We start from the raw sequence: 15,697 nt of genomic DNA on the forward strand, positions 1-15,697 counted from the left end.
TAAGTATATGGTTACCATGTGCACTGGCAGCGTTATAGGGCCATATACGGATAGGATAACTATATGGTTACCATGCACACTGGAAGTCTTATAGGGCCATATAGGATAAGATAATTATATGGTTACCATGCGCACTGGCAGTTTTATAGGGCCATATAGGATAAGATACGTATATGGTTACCATGCGCACGGCTTTGTCCAGATCACAGTCTTTAAAGATGATAAGAGGAGATTTTCCACCCAGCTCCAGAGAGACTTTCTTCACGTTGCTCACAGCGCAGCTGGAGAGAGAGCACGAGATGTCAGACACAGGCAAAGGAACCCCATGTGCACTACATACCCCGTCCTATTCCTTAACAACGGCAAGAGCCCCCCATTTAATCTCTCTTTCCCTGTGAAACGTTTCCTGCTCCCCCTCTGTATGTTATTAGTAATTTTATTCAAAATATATAATGGCACCACATATGGTGGCAGGACCCGACCATTCAAAATCATGGACACCTGATACATAAAGCCTGGCCCCCTGCAGACGCACTTACTAGAATTCCCTCCTACTGTCTCTGTACGTTCTCCCTACCTACCAATTAGATTGTAAGCTCCTCAGAGCAGGGACTCCTTCCTTAATGTTACTTTTACAGTATGTCTGAAGCACTTATTCCCATGATCTGTTATTTATATTATTTGTTATTTATATGATATGTATTACTACTGTGAAGCGCTATGTACATTTATGGCGCTATATAAATAAAGACATACAATACAATACAATTCAAAACCTTTGGGGCAACGTGTTCAGTCTCTTGAGTGAGACAATAGGAGTCCCACTATTCCCCTCAGCGTGGAGTGCACACAAAAAACAGACAACCACATTATTTCGGCGACTAGTAGGGTGGATGAAAAATAGATAAAAAGGAAAGGAATGTGAACACAGGAGAAAGAGAGGGAGAAGAGAGAGAGCGATGGAGAAAGGGGGAGAGGGAGGGGAGGGGAAGAGGAGGAGAGGGTGGATACGGGAAGAGGGGGAGAGGGGAAGAGCACGGAGCAGGCACATGAGATATTAGGGGATATTAGGGATACACCCTGTGACTCGCACACACAAGTCTCACCTTTTCATGATCTGTTTTCCTATGCGTGTGGAGCCTGTGAAGCCGATTTTTCTGACGTCCGGGTGATCGGAGAGTCGCTGACCAATCAGCGCACCTGACGAGATAGAGAGCAAAGTGGGGGGCAGGGGGGGGGGGGGGCGTGGGAGAGCGCGGTTACAATTAAAATGTTGTGGAGAATTGCTGCATTGACGCCTCCCGTACACCCCACCCTGATTGCCACCACTTCCAGGACATACCAGCTCCAGGCAGGATGTTAATAACACCCTTGGGAATCCCGGCTTTCATCGTCAGTTCTGCAAACTTCAGAGCTGTTAATGGGGTCACCTGAAGCAAAGGATAACACCCCAATTTACCCATGACTGTCCCTATTGGGGGCATGGAAGGCATCGGGCCAGAAATTTATTACACACACTACAAAAAAAAACAAGGCCTTTTTAAGTCCCCTAAAATATTGCTCTGCAGTTAACATTTCTCTTAAATAAAAAAAACAACTGTTGTATTTCCCAGTGTAGTATGAAAAATGAAAAGGTCATTGGGAAAATGAAACCATTTGGACCAGACTTGCCCAGTCCAGGCGGCGATAGGATATTATGTAACAATAATAAATCAGAAGAAGGAGTTACCCCTCACTAATACAATAGGAAAGAAGGTCCCCATATAAAGCAGACTGCAGTCTGAATGGAGGCAGAGGAAATAAGATGTACAGTAAAACTGGAACAAAGAGGAATTTTAATCTTGTCTCAATGTATAACAAGAGTTAGAAATAAGCGACATGACTTGCATATCCTGACTCGCATATCATGACTTGCATATCATGACTCACATATCATTTTTGACCATGTGTATATTAATGTATATGTTACTTGCTATGTTATATTCAATGCTGTCATATTTCCCTTTTCATTGCTTCAAAAAATATGCCATGTCTGATTCTCTCTGGCAAAAATCTGTGCCAGGTATAAGAAACTTGATTACAAGCTTCTAACCATGACATAACCGTGAGCCGTGATATAGCCGCGACATAGCCGCGACATAGCCGTGAGCGAACAATGAAGCATTGCGTCAAATCAGCGATTTCTTTATCTTAATAAGTAGCCGTCGCACCTGAGCCGGTTTCAGCACCACGGTGTTACCCGCAGCAAGACAAGCAGCTGCCTTCCACGCCAGCATCATCAAAGGGTAGTTCCAAGGGATGACGATGCCGCACACGCTGGGGGATACAGGTCAGGTGTTACCATTATTAAATTCAGTGCCCCTTTCTGATCCCAGGTTAAACTGCGCAATAACAAGTATGTATGTCCAAAATGAAATATATATTATATATATTTATAAATTAAAATTATATATATATATATATATATATATATATATATATATATACATATATATACACACACATATACATATATACATACACATACACACACACAGACAGACTAGTGTCTGACAGTGTTCACAGTGCTGCAAAGGGCAGAACTTACAGGCACTCAAAATCTCTGATGCAAAGAGCTCGCAATCTAAGTTTTGGTGCAGAAGTCAGACACAGACCAACGGGTTAATTCCAGGCCCCTACTGCATTGTATTGAAGAGATACAGCTAGGTGTATTACAATATGGCAGTGATTCTCAACAGGGGGTTTGGGAACCCTAGGAGATCTCCAAAGAAATAATCTGTAATGGCGGATCCCAGGCAGTACAGCGGGTACCTGAGCCTGTGTGGGGACTGTGCACATATTAAGGTCCCAAACTGCACCTTAGTGTTGGGGGTAAAGCTGTCAATTGCAACAGGCGATTGAAAAGTCTTTCCCCACAATGCTTTGCATCCACAGCAGTAATGCATTGTGGGGCGTGACTTTGGAAGCTCCCGCGGTGAGTGACAGCTATACCTCCCCTATGCTGCCTGCACACACTGAGGGGCAGTTTGGGGCCTAATTAAGCGTGTGTTACCCCCCACGAGCTCAGGACACCACACTGCCCGAGTTCGGTCACACAGTAATGTTACCGATAGTCTGATGAGGAGCAATGAGATTTATTCATTATTGGTTCGTGGAACAAATATTTTCTGGCAGGGGGACGGGGGCAAAATGTAAATAAAAGGTTGGGACCCGCTGCACTACAGCACTCACCCTATGGGCTCCCTCTTTGTAAACGTCAGGTTGCGGTTTGGACGAGCCTGGTTAATTGGGATGGTGCAGCCCTGCAGACGGAGAAAATTAAAGTGATGTCCAATGTTCAATCAATTTACTGTGTGCTAAGGCACTTTAACTGTTACAGCGCCACAGGGTCCTGAAATACAAGGCAGCCCAGGCACACCTGCAAAGGGTGAAGGCCTCTTAAAGCATTGGAAGTAAGATGTGGCAAGAGGGTATGATGGGAGTCTTTTTTCTATGGAGAGGATTGTATCTGCCCTATTGGTGGAAAGGTACAGGGCCATATTTACTAAGAGATGCTATTCCAGAAGACACCTTATAACTAGTGAATGGGACAGAAGGGGTCTTCAGGTGTCTTAAGGAATAGCACTGCTTAGGTAATATGGGCCACAGTCCCACTGCACCAATGACCGTTTGTTACGTTTAGTAGGCTAAATCCCGTGTCTGATTGTTTCAGGCAGCGGACACCAAACCTTATCCCATTAACCGTGTCACTGCCCCTAAATGCTACGTTAGAGCTGCATCTTTTTGAGCTCCTCTCTCAATTAGCCCCCGGGATTTGCTGCCTGGCAGGGTATACATGACAACCGTTCTTCTCTGTAACAATACAAGATCGAGAACAGGAGTTCAGCTCATAAGACATGGGACAGATTACAAGATCGTTTAATTGGCAGCATTTTAGATTTTGGTCCCGATATGTCACTAAAGAAGCCTTTTTTTTGCATTTAGGATTAAGATTGCATGATATGCAGAAGTAGGGCGACCACAAGTACGTTTTTATAAACGGGACTCCAAAATCCAGTATGAAAGTGTGACGTCATAATGACCGATGAATGATTTGCAAACTCTGAGCTGAATGGCACCTCACACTTTGGGCTTTATCATCTCTGCGCTTGGTGGGGCGGGGAAAGACGCGCGCTGAACCAGCACATCAGCGGGAGAAAGACTAACGTCTATAGGGACGGGGGTCATGGTATTATGAGATAACCAGGCCATGTCCTAACTGTATTATTTTGATAATTTAGTAAGGCGACATCTATCGGAAAAGGGAACTATTACACTAATCTATTATGTTCTTATGGCCGATTTCATTACAGTCATTTTAAGTTCACGAATTTCCTGCGAAGGCGCTAACATACAGGACAATTATGCATCCAGACTCCCGACAGACCTTTCCGGGACAGGTCAATGAAATATGGGACAATCCCGGACACGGCGACCCTATGCAGAAGGCATTTTTCAGCACATTACAGCATTTATCAATAATAAATAGTCCATGAGAAATAGAAAGAAAGCAATGGATTATAGGCCACGAAAAGTGGATTAAAGGATAATGAGTTTCATGTCATCTGCACGGCACCTGGATTTTATCGCACCAGCCAGCAAAGTAGCGGAAGGTCTGGATGGACATCCCAACGTGAGTCTTCAGAGCCAAGGTGTAGACTGCCCCCGAGTCTATGGATTCGATGGTAGCCAGCTCCTCCTGGTGCGTCTCCATGAGGTCTGCCAGCCTGGGACCATGGAACATGGGTTTAGGAGGGCAGCCCTATCCAGCCGCCAGTACACACAGCAAGTGCAGAGTTAAATCCCGCTCCTTAACCCTCTCGCTGCCGGAGGTTAACCCTCACATCCCATTCAGCATATATAGGAGTCTCAACAAAATAAATAATCAAAGCCACTCGGCCATGAAACGCCTTCTGCAACATCTGTAACACGGCACAGAATGTGCGGCACTTGCTGATGTCATTTGGGGCTCAAAGTATTCTGGCCCAGATTTGCCGAACCGTGCTACTCCACAACACACCTTTTGGCGCCACAAACCCCCTTACAGCACATTCACGTGAACGGGCTGTAAGTCGTCCTACACTCCCAGAAGGGGTCTTGTGGAATAGCACCACTTAGTAATTATGGGCCTGCATGTTTTATATCACTGTGTAAAAAACATATGTAGTAAAACAGCAGGATGAGTTCACAATGAAATGTGCTTTCGGGATGAAATAGAAGAATAACAACAATTGTTGTCTAAATGTAGCATAGGTTTAACTTGATGGAGGTATGTCTTTTTTCAACCTCACGTAACTATGTAACAATTAGTCACTCAATCCCTTTTATCTGTTCCAGGCGACAGTTCTTCCCTTGAGAGCAGCAATCCTGCCTTCCTTTTTATATATAGTTATAGGATTGAAGCAGGGGGTCTCTGGAACAGATGTCAGCTCTGGGGGACCCTCTGCTTCTTGAGATACTTACCTTTGTAGGATGCACTGGTGCAGCTCCGGTTGGCCTGTGTAGGGGCTATCGAAATGGCACATTTACAGCTCCTGCGTCACGCAGGCCAATAGCAAGCCGTGACATCATCTGTTCCGGCTTCCTATTGGCCCGCGTGACGGGGGCATTCAAACCTGCAGAGCCGCTACTGGCTTCCCCTACAGAGGCCTGTATCTCGGGGAGCAGAAGGTCCCCGGAGATTAAATCAACGTGGTTCAGCTCCGGAGACCCCCTGCTTCCCACCTAGGGGGGACATTTTTTGGGGGAGCATCTGCTCCTTTAAATTTTTGTTAATAATTCAGGATTTTACAGCGCTAGTTCTTCAGATCATGAATAAAAAGGCGGACAGAGCTTCGTTTCCTTCCCAGTCTCACCCAGCTGACACTTTGCTCTACGCCATAGGTGGCCAACTCCAGTCCTCGAGGGCCACCAACAGGTGAGGTTTTCAGGATATCCCTGCTTCAGCACAGGTGGCTCAATCAGTGGCTCAGTCATTATGACTGAGCCACCAGTGCTGAAGCAGGGACATCCCTAAAACCTGACCTGTTGTTGATGGCCCTTGAGGACTGGAGATGACCAACCCCTACGCTACACGCTGCTGCCTACAGTACTCTTCCCCGGCACATCTCACCTGTACAGCAGGCGTCCCCGGTCCCTCGCGTTCATCCTACCCCACTCCCCGTTCTCAAATGCCTCCTTGGCTGCAGCCACAGCTCTGTCTATATCAGACACCTGAGCCAGGGACACTTTACAGATGGCCTGAGAAGAGACAATACAAGGTAACCATGGATCAAGGTGTCATCATCAACTTCTCACCTGGACACTCGGCTAAGCCACTGTGTAGCGACTGCCCATATTGATCAGGTTCATGCAGCCTCACTATGGTGTGACTGAATCCCATCAAACTGTTTTCAGAATGGTAATGGATACCGGTTCCTTGGTTATTCTCCTGTATACTGTATGTCCCAGGCAATATGTTTACAGGTGTATGGGGCCTATCTACTAAGTAAAAGGCATTTCCTGTGCCATATTGGTGCACCGAAATATTATTTGACATTGTTCCCCCTAATGTTTAGCAGGCAACGTGTAGACTTACTGTTCCGTCTGTGGGATTCACGGTGTCGTACGTTTTTCCGCCGTCAGCATCCGTGAACTGACCGTTAATAAAAAGCTGATGGGGCATTCGGATGGTCATGTTATTTGTGTCTTTCTCCACCTGAAACAGAGTCACAGGCTCCTTCAAACTGGGAAGTGAAGTCCCTAACCCTCCCTCCTATTCAACGTGCAGTTAGCTCAAGGGTGGCCAATGCCAGCCCTCAGGAAATTCCAAGCCTGGTAAACATTGAGGCAAAGCTCCATGGGCCTCCGGTTTAGAAACATTTATACAGGAAGCATGCTCAAAGAGAAAGGCAGGTAACCTCGGTGAGAACAGCCCCTCTGGCAGTGGGGCGGTGGGCTTGTAAATACAATGTTTAAAGTAACAGTACTTCTTGGTTTTCAAATAGAAAGTGGTGGTACTCCTGGTGTGTAAATAGTAACAGTACTCCCTACCCTCTACTGCAGGGTGGCCAGCTAGATGTGGTGCAGAGAAGTCCAATATTCCATGTTCTGCTAACTCAGGGATGGCCAACTCCAGTCCTCAAGGGCGACCCACAGAACAGGTTTTAAGGGTATCCCTGCTTCAACACAGTTGGCTCAATCAGTGGCTCAGTCTTTGACTGAGCCACCTGTGCTGAAGCAGAGATATCCTGAAAATCTGACCTGCTGGTAGCCCTTGAGTTGGCCACTCCTGCACTACTGGATGTCCAGGATTTCTTTCCTGTAAGAGCAGCACTTACATAATGTATGATCAGCTCCTCCTCTCCGTCCTCCCCTCTCAGCCTCCTCACTAACATCTGGATGAACTCCTCAAACTTGGTTGCCATGTAGACATCCTCATTCTGCAGCTGCAGCCCGTTGCACTTCAGTTTCACCTCTTCCACCAGCCTGGGTGACATATGTAAGTGTGTATGTTCATATACAGGTACTGGTCTCTCCATGGAGGGGGGAGGGGGGAGGAGTGTGTGTTTAACCATTTGCTGCCCGATCAGGCGGTTACACAATGTGGAGCAAGGCCCCTGCAAGCCACTGTTAATAATGTAGGCTTAACTAACCAACTACAAAAGGTGCCAAGATCCAATTGTGACGTTCGGAAGTAGCTGGCCTTCATTAATAAAGGCGAAGCCCGGCTGGTTGCCTCTAGAGACCGTGGGTAATGGGCCAAGAGGGTTAGCTCTTGGGTCCAGTAAGGTAAAACCATGTATTATCTGTAACTATGTTCCATTATATGGTCCCCTGCAGGGTTGTGGGATAGGAATGCCAAGTAGGGTTGTGATTTCCCCCCAGGAGATAGCTGCAGGAAAGTGACTTTGGGAGCAGGGAAGCAGGGGTGATTATTTGGGAACCCCTATAGTCAGCCACATGTGTATTTGGGCAGGAATCCGTGGCCCAAAATGTATTAAAGGTATTTTTTGTGTTTTCTCTTTCCGGGCATACAATTGAGCAGGGATTTGTGGTGCATGAGTTTTAAGGGGGATTTTGCAGAGAAAGTGGTGTCAGAATGTGTATACAAGGTCAGGGACCAAAGTTACCGGTTCCCCGAAACATGTACTATGCACATTGTCCCGGCAATGTCTCCCTTTAAAAACGTAACCGCGACTCACCACCAGGGTGCCCTGCTTCAGCACAGCCGGGACGGAAAGTGAGCCATGGTAAAATGTATTCTAAATATCCTTAGAAAAGGGGATCCCTAGTTTTGGGGTACCCCAAGTACCATTATGGCTCCCCGCAAACAGTATAGGTTTGCGGGTACCCGTCAATACACAAGGATCAGGGGGACTCTGGAGTGTAAGTTTTAGGTGGGATATTTGGGCGAAATTGTATTCCATTTGTTTGCAGGAGTTCGGGGGGCCGAGTTACTGGTGGTCCCCTGATTCTCCCCGGCGTGCAGGCACTATTTGTGGGTACATGGGGTGAATTACATTGGGGCTGCACAGTGTCCCCCAGACTCCTGTTTTTCGAGCCAGATATCCCAAACTAATTTCCCACACATATATAAGGTTCCCCAAGGTTTACACTTGATTAAAGTATGGTTTATAGTGTGTTATGCTGTATGTATAAATATCAATGCAGTCAGCCTGAGCATTTACATAGAAGCCAGGATGTCTGCATAGACATCTGAGCTCAAAGGAGAACCAGGATGTCCAGAGGCGTCGGGCCATTTGGTAGCAAGGAGGGGCAGAGGTATAAGCCCAGCAGGTAGTCATGAGTGGGCTGGGGGGAAAGTACGCCCCTTCTTCTGACATCATCAGCCAGATGAGCCCCGCTCTGATTGGCTGGCAGGAAAAGTTCCCATGTTCTGAGTGGTGGACCGTCCCTGCCCATGTTAGGCATACACTACCGACACACTTTATTCGAGTGTGGCCGGTACCGCAAGCCGGGAGATTTCCCGGCTTGCTAGTGGCCGCCCCTCGGCGTGCCGCGCGTCATAGACACGTGGTCACGCGTCATCGGGAGCGTGCGCCCCCTGCACGCGTGTCCAGGGGCTCCCCGAGGGAGCCCTGGTGTCCCGCGATCGCGGGACAGCGGCAGGGGGTTCCGGGGGACCCGGCGGACCCGGCAGCGGTAGGGAGAGCGCCCCGATCGGAGGGCGCTCTTCCGCTGCTTCGGCGCGCGCCCGTCACACTCGGGCGCGCGCCAGGCTACTGCTGCGGCACAGAACGGGCAAATGCTCGAATAAACTGTGCCGCAGCAGTAGGACACAGAAATCTATGTAAGGGACTACCCAATCAGAAATCTCTCTCTCTCAGTCTCCAGACTTACAGGTAATCTTGGGGGCATTCAGGTGCCAGTATCTCCTAGCCTAGCTGAGGACTAGTTCTGGGGAATAAGGTTACTTGTTCCAGGCTTATTCCAGTGACGTGGAGTGAACAGGGTAAACGTTTTGCTGAAGCAACTAAGAAAGTCGAGTTGTCAACCCCCCAGACCCCAGTTAGTGTGCATATTTCCTCTATTTTATGTTTCTGCGTGTTTCCGAGGTCTTACCCAAATAAACCTCATTTTATTTCACTGCTTTGTTTTGCCTATTGACATCCCTTAAATATAAATGTGTTAAAAAACCTGGTCTACCGTGACACCAATGATCCCAATGAGTGCGATCCTGAGATTATTGACCTCAAAATGACATTCAGGGGAAATGAGTGACAGAGGGGGAATTAGAGACAGAGACAGAGACAATATATGGGTTTTAGTTAACTTCTTTAGGGCCTGATGCCCTAGTGTACTTCTGTTAACTCAGGCACTGAATGGGATAGATATATCTTGGGCTTGATATATCTTGGGATGAAGTGTCCCTTACATCGTGTAAAGCTCAGGGTAGTCATCATAGAGAAGGGTCAGCTCTTTGGCACAGGACTAACCTCACTACATCCATGGAAGCAGCTCCAGCCTTGAAGAAGTCAGTGGAGTCTTCAATTTCATCGACGTTGGTAAGGATTCTTTTCCACATGGCCTGTGAGATGAAAGGACACACATGTGCACGTCTTAGTAGCAGGTCAATCATTTCTACCAACCTCAGTAGCATGCCAAGGGTCCGGGGCTGTCTGTCTGCAGACCTTGCCCTATTATAGCAAAGGAAAGCGGCTAACACATTGGGAAATGGGATTACAAAACCAGGACGGGATCATTACTGGAGGTAGATTGCAGGGCTGTAATGCCTTCAGCGTCACACATTTTATAATACAGGAAATGGACGTGCAAAATATGCCCAATGTGTTTTGTAACCCGACATCAGCCATCATGGAAGGAGCTTTATTGCTGTGTAACTGGGACCCTTCCACGGTCTGCGGGATCGGCAACGCATTGCTTTTTCAAAGTGATTACCACGTTTTATAACACGGATTAAAAAAAAAAAAAAAATAGTATTAGTAGTATTAGGAACTGACCCTTTCACCCTGCCCCGTAACGCACTGCTTTGCACTCTGTGCGGTCACTCACCCGGATTTGCTGTGACACTGCCCTCTCCTCGTCCGATAGCTGCAGGGCGGAGCTGTCCGCGGATTTGAAGTACTGAGAAGCCGGGATCATTTTCCCATCTTCAAACTGGATATTCTTCACCATGAGCTGCGAGGTGACAGAGTGAGTCACACGGTGGGTAATACTACGCCAGGACCCCCCTTCCCCCCCCCCGCCCGGCAAGGGCTGGATGTTCCTGAACGAGCGGTACTAGAACCTTGTACATTCAGGTATAATTCACATGCTGCACATAAATGTTTACCCGAAGAAGGGAGAACAAAAAAGATTCCCGCATACTCTGCACTCATTCAACAAATAGAGAAATGGAGGAGGACTCAGTGGTCTCCGAGTACAATACGCAAGTTACCAATAATAGGTAACATTACTCCCAGGAGTACTCGAAAAAACAATAAAATTGTATTAAACATATATACAAAATCACACAAATTGCTTCTTGGTAAGAGAGGATATAATATCAAATACCAGATGAAAGCAACCAATATATACAATATGGGTAGGTATATAAGGGGTTAAATGCTCAGTATATACATATAGGAACAGTTCTGGAGTAAGCAAACAGAGCATGTTTCTTATAGGTTTAGCAGTTTCCAAATGGACACAGCGAATCAAGTCAGACCTGTAAGTGTATATGTTCTCCCATTAGTATGGTATGAAATGTAAACAGGATAACACTGGCGCTGATTAGGGTGAGACATAAGAAAAAAAACCCTTGTGATTAGAGAGTAACGGAATGATTATATTCAGCACATCTATATAGTAAAATTGCCACAAATTCTCCTAGGGCGGTGTCTAGGGAAGGTAATGGTAGAAGACACAACCAACATAGACATCAGTAGTGCTAACTCATATAGGAATAGTCAGGTATGCGTCGTTGGTTAGCATCTATAGTGTCAGCATATGTATAAACTGAAGAGCTGGTGTGAGTGTCTCCCATACCGAAAGGAACACCAGCTGTAGGTAGAGAAAATATCGCCATACAACCCGTCTCTGCTGGGTAGCATCGCGCCCGCTCCCTCCCCACGTTGTATTGTAATGTCTTTATTTATATAGCGAATAGAAGAACGATAAATTGCTGCACACTATTAAAATCAGAAAAAAAGGGGATACAACTACCGGTGCTCCTGGTTCAGGATTCTCTGTATTAATCCAGGGTACAGAGAAGGGAAGAAAATCAGGGCCCCATTTCTGCTTTTGAGAAAGGCCTGTGTGGCCGAAACGTTAAGTCTATTGGCAATAAATTAGCTTATTGAGCAAATCCGTGGAGCCCTGATTTTCTTCCCTTCTTTATTTATATAGCGCCATTAGTGTACATAGCGCTTCACAGTAGTAATACACGTGACGTAACACTTTCACGAAGTCCCAGTTCTCCCTATCGCAGGGAATTCTACCCATGTTAATAATTACCAGGCTGCATTATCTCAGACTGTACCATAAAGAGGTACTCCTGGGCGACACTTTTGTGTGGGTTTTTATTTAATGGCTTTGAAGCAGGTGGTCTCCGGAGCTGAACATCGGTAATTTTCCGCTCTGCGGACCCCCTGCTTCCTGAGATACTTGCCCCGGAACGGGGTGACCGTAGCAGCCAAGAAGGGTCTAGTCGGGCTATCAAAATGGCGGGTTTAAATGTCCTGCGTAATGTGGGTTAATAGGAAGCCGCAAGGGATGACTATTGGCCGCAGGACATTTAAACCCACCATTTAGATAGCCCGACTTGAGTGGTCTGCGCTGCTACCGTCATTTAAACTGCGCAGACATACTGGCGCCCCCTTCCAAGGTAAGTGTCTCGGGAAGCAGGGGGCCCCCGGGCTGAAATCAACGCAGTTCAGCTCCGGAGACCCCCTTCTTTAAACCTATTAAAAAAAGTGTCTCAAGGGGTGATCCTTTCATCAGGAGCAGCGCTACATTCCCTCGCTACTCCCCAAACTCTGCAATAATTGTGCAGTTGGGGATAGAGAGATAGGCAGGAAGAATGTACGGTGAGGTTTGCATATGTCTTGCAAATGTACAGTATATACAAATGGGAAAACAAGCTAACAATAGGCAAACTGGGGGGGGAGTTTGTATATATGTTATCTGGTATAACGGGTGTTGTTCAATTCCTTCCCCTATTCACACACCCCAAATCCCAAGCTGAAATATTGGGGCAATTTAGCGTTTAGACCTAATCACATAAAAAGCGGTGGCGGTAACGTTTTTGTGCAATTAGGAGCCAATTCAGTTAGGCGCCACGTAAGCAGCTGCTCTTAATATAGGATGACAAGGTCTTATATTAGCGCGATTGGCTACGCATGAACCTTAAAGTCTTTAGCAATCATACATCTGTGCGTCATAATGATGTCTGCCAAAGTGGCCATGTTGGGGGTATTGTTAGTCTGATACAGAGCTGTCTGGGGTATGTAAATTGATACTCCCACTATGCGGGTTTAACAGGCAGCGGCATATTCAGAGCACAGAGTACTCACCATCTTCCCGTCATTTCCAAAAAGTCCAAGTCCGCTTTTGGTGACCACCGCCGGTCTACTGGCACCGGGAATCTCCAGAGGTTCCCCATCCGGAACCGGCCCGTTACTCGTAAACCAGGAGCCGAAAAACGTCAGTTTCTGGGTAAAGGGTTAGAGCAGAAAGATACAGATTGTACAGAACACACGTGGTCCACAAGAGCCCCCGCTGATACACACAGATACACACAGCCCCCACTGATACACAGAGATACACACAGCCCCCACTGATACACAGAGATACACACAGCCCCCACTGATACACAGAGATACACACAGCCCCCACTGATACACAGAGATACACACAGCCCCCACTGATACACAGAGATACACACAGCCCCCACTGATACACAGAGATACACACAGCCCCCACTGATACACAGAGATACACACAGCCCCCACTGATACACAGAGATACACACAGCCCCCACTGATACACAGAGATACACACAGCCCCCACTGATACACAGAGATACACACAGCCCCCACTGATACACAGAGATACACACAGCCCCCACTGATACACAGAGATACACACAGCCCCCACTGATACACAGAGATACACACAGCCCCCACTGATACACAGAGATACACACAGCCCCCACTGATACACAGAGATACACACAGCCCCCACTGATACACAGAGATACACACAGCCCCCACTGATACACAGAGATACACACAGCCCCCACTGATACACAGAGATACACACAGCCCCCACTGATACACAGAGATACACACAGCCCCCACTGATACACAGAGATACACACAGCCCCCACTGATACACAGAGATACACACAGCCCCCACTGATACACAGAGATACACACAGCCCCCACTGATACACAGAGATACACACAGCCCCCACTGATACACAGAGATACACACAGCCCCCACTGATACACAGAGATACACACAGCCCCCACTGATACACAGAGATACACACAGCCCCCACTGATACAGAGATACACACAGCCCCCACTGATACACAGAGATACACACAGCCCCCACTGATACACAGAGATACACACAGCCCCCACTGATACACAGAGATACACACAGCCCCCACTGATACAGAGATACACACAGCCCCCACTGATACACAGAGATACACACAGCCCCCACTGATACACAGATTTCAGGCACAATCACCTTAGTATCTACGTTTTCTTCGTTGTCACAGGGAAGTGAGGTGACTCTTCTCTATTAACACACGCAGTGTTTTGGGGCTTTGGACTCCCACTTCACAGACTAGTATATTAAACCTCAGTATTTTCATCTTCGTTTTCTCATAATATTGTCCTTTTCTCTCCCTTATCCTCTGGTGTCCCCCCTCTAATCTCACTGTGGCCACTACTTCTCTTTATCACGGTGTCCGACACCCTGTTTCTTTCCTGCCACACACACACACACGGTATCAGGGGATCCTCAGAACACCAGCCTAAGGTTCCTGGTCACGTTTGTACCCACCATAAACAAATAGTGTATCTGGTTTGCCACCACTAGCAGCTTCACAATGCAGAATCAGTCACCAAGCTCTAACTGATGCGGCCACACGGATGAAAAAGCTGTCTCTGAACGGGTCTTCTGATTCTACACTTCCTTGCCTCTGGCTTTGCTGTATAAGCCGGTACAGGAATCCCATAATAAAGTGTATAGGACGCTAAAAGTGACACATCACTCACTTGAATCTCACTACCCAGCTTAAGCACTGTATGACAGGTGACATTTAGGTAAATGCAGTAGGTTGAAGATGTGGATACATCTATTGGTATTATTTCTTTCACTGAGGTCAGGAACAGTTGCATCAACGTGAATATCCCCCAGGAAGGAGCGTTGGATATAATTGGGGACATACCTGCCCGCTGACCTCAGTCCAGGCTCCAGGCACCTTATCATTCCCTCGGATAAAGTTGTGAATGGCCTCAGCTGACTGGTCCCAATTGATCTATACATGCGAAAACATGTCACAAACTTATCTCATCTAGTTGAACTTTACAGGGTTAAAAAGTACACAATGAATGAAGTCTTCAGGTCAGTTACATATTAAGTTGGAACAATGAGTAGACTTGGCGGGACAGATTGTCCTTATCCGCTGGGAATCTGTCCTTACCGGCCTTATGTTATCGGTCTTTGTTCAATGAAATAGCAAAGAAACAAGATCCGTCCGCAAAGATTTAACTTGCAGAGGGGACGTGACATGAAGGTGGTTACATTGTAATGCAAAGTGCTTCGCAATAGAATAAAAGCTGAAATGTATGACAGGTGACGGGGTGGCGTCGGTGCAGAATGTGCAACAGATGATTCGGCTGCGTGAAGCAGAATTATAATGCCCGGTATTAGCGCAGGTGTAACGGGGATGGTCACTGTCTCGTTGTAATTGACGGCGTGTCACCTTTGCATTCTCCCTCTTCTGTATGGGGTCATAGGTGGCTCCTTCTGTTGGCTGAGTGATTTTGGGGGCAATACCTTGTGCAATGAGCCCCACAGCTTCCACCTGGAATAAAGAATGTACAGTGTTATAAATAAATAAATATATATAGTTAAGTTATGGTGGGTAAAAAAAGTGACAAAAACCCCCCACAACAAATATATATATATATACATA

At 46.9% G+C, this 15,697-nt stretch overlaps 1 protein-coding gene across 4 annotated transcripts in view; it reads right to left on the reverse strand.

Moving 5' to 3' along the window:
• The window catches only part of ALDH1L1 (aldehyde dehydrogenase 1 family member L1), a 108,870-nt gene that overhangs the window by 6,873 nt on the left and 86,300 nt on the right, over positions 1-15,697 (reverse strand). For all 4 annotated transcript variants that reach the window (XM_075574611.1, XM_075574610.1, XM_075574613.1 and 1 more), the window contains 14 exons: positions 15,485-15,586; positions 14,948-15,037; positions 13,056-13,193; positions 10,555-10,680; positions 9,978-10,069; positions 7,359-7,506; positions 6,617-6,736; positions 6,152-6,279; positions 4,616-4,766; positions 3,232-3,302; positions 2,211-2,316; positions 1,343-1,430; positions 1,107-1,200; positions 182-281 (listed from right to left, as the gene is read on the reverse strand). In XM_075574611.1, the coding sequence (XP_075430726.1) occupies positions 182-281; positions 1,107-1,200; positions 1,343-1,430; positions 2,211-2,316; positions 3,232-3,302; positions 4,616-4,766; positions 6,152-6,279; positions 6,617-6,736; positions 7,359-7,506; positions 9,978-10,069; positions 10,555-10,680; positions 13,056-13,193; positions 14,948-15,037; positions 15,485-15,586 (1,554 nt within the window). The remainder of the gene's footprint in view (positions 1-181; positions 282-1,106; positions 1,201-1,342; positions 1,431-2,210; positions 2,317-3,231; positions 3,303-4,615; positions 4,767-6,151; positions 6,280-6,616; positions 6,737-7,358; positions 7,507-9,977; positions 10,070-10,554; positions 10,681-13,055; positions 13,194-14,947; positions 15,038-15,484; positions 15,587-15,697) is intronic.

The sequence above is a fragment of the Ascaphus truei genome, chromosome 17 (assembly GCF_040206685.1).
Source record: "Ascaphus truei isolate aAscTru1 chromosome 17, aAscTru1.hap1, whole genome shotgun sequence".
In the NCBI taxonomy this organism is placed as follows: Eukaryota; Metazoa; Chordata; class Amphibia; order Anura; family Ascaphidae; genus Ascaphus; species Ascaphus truei.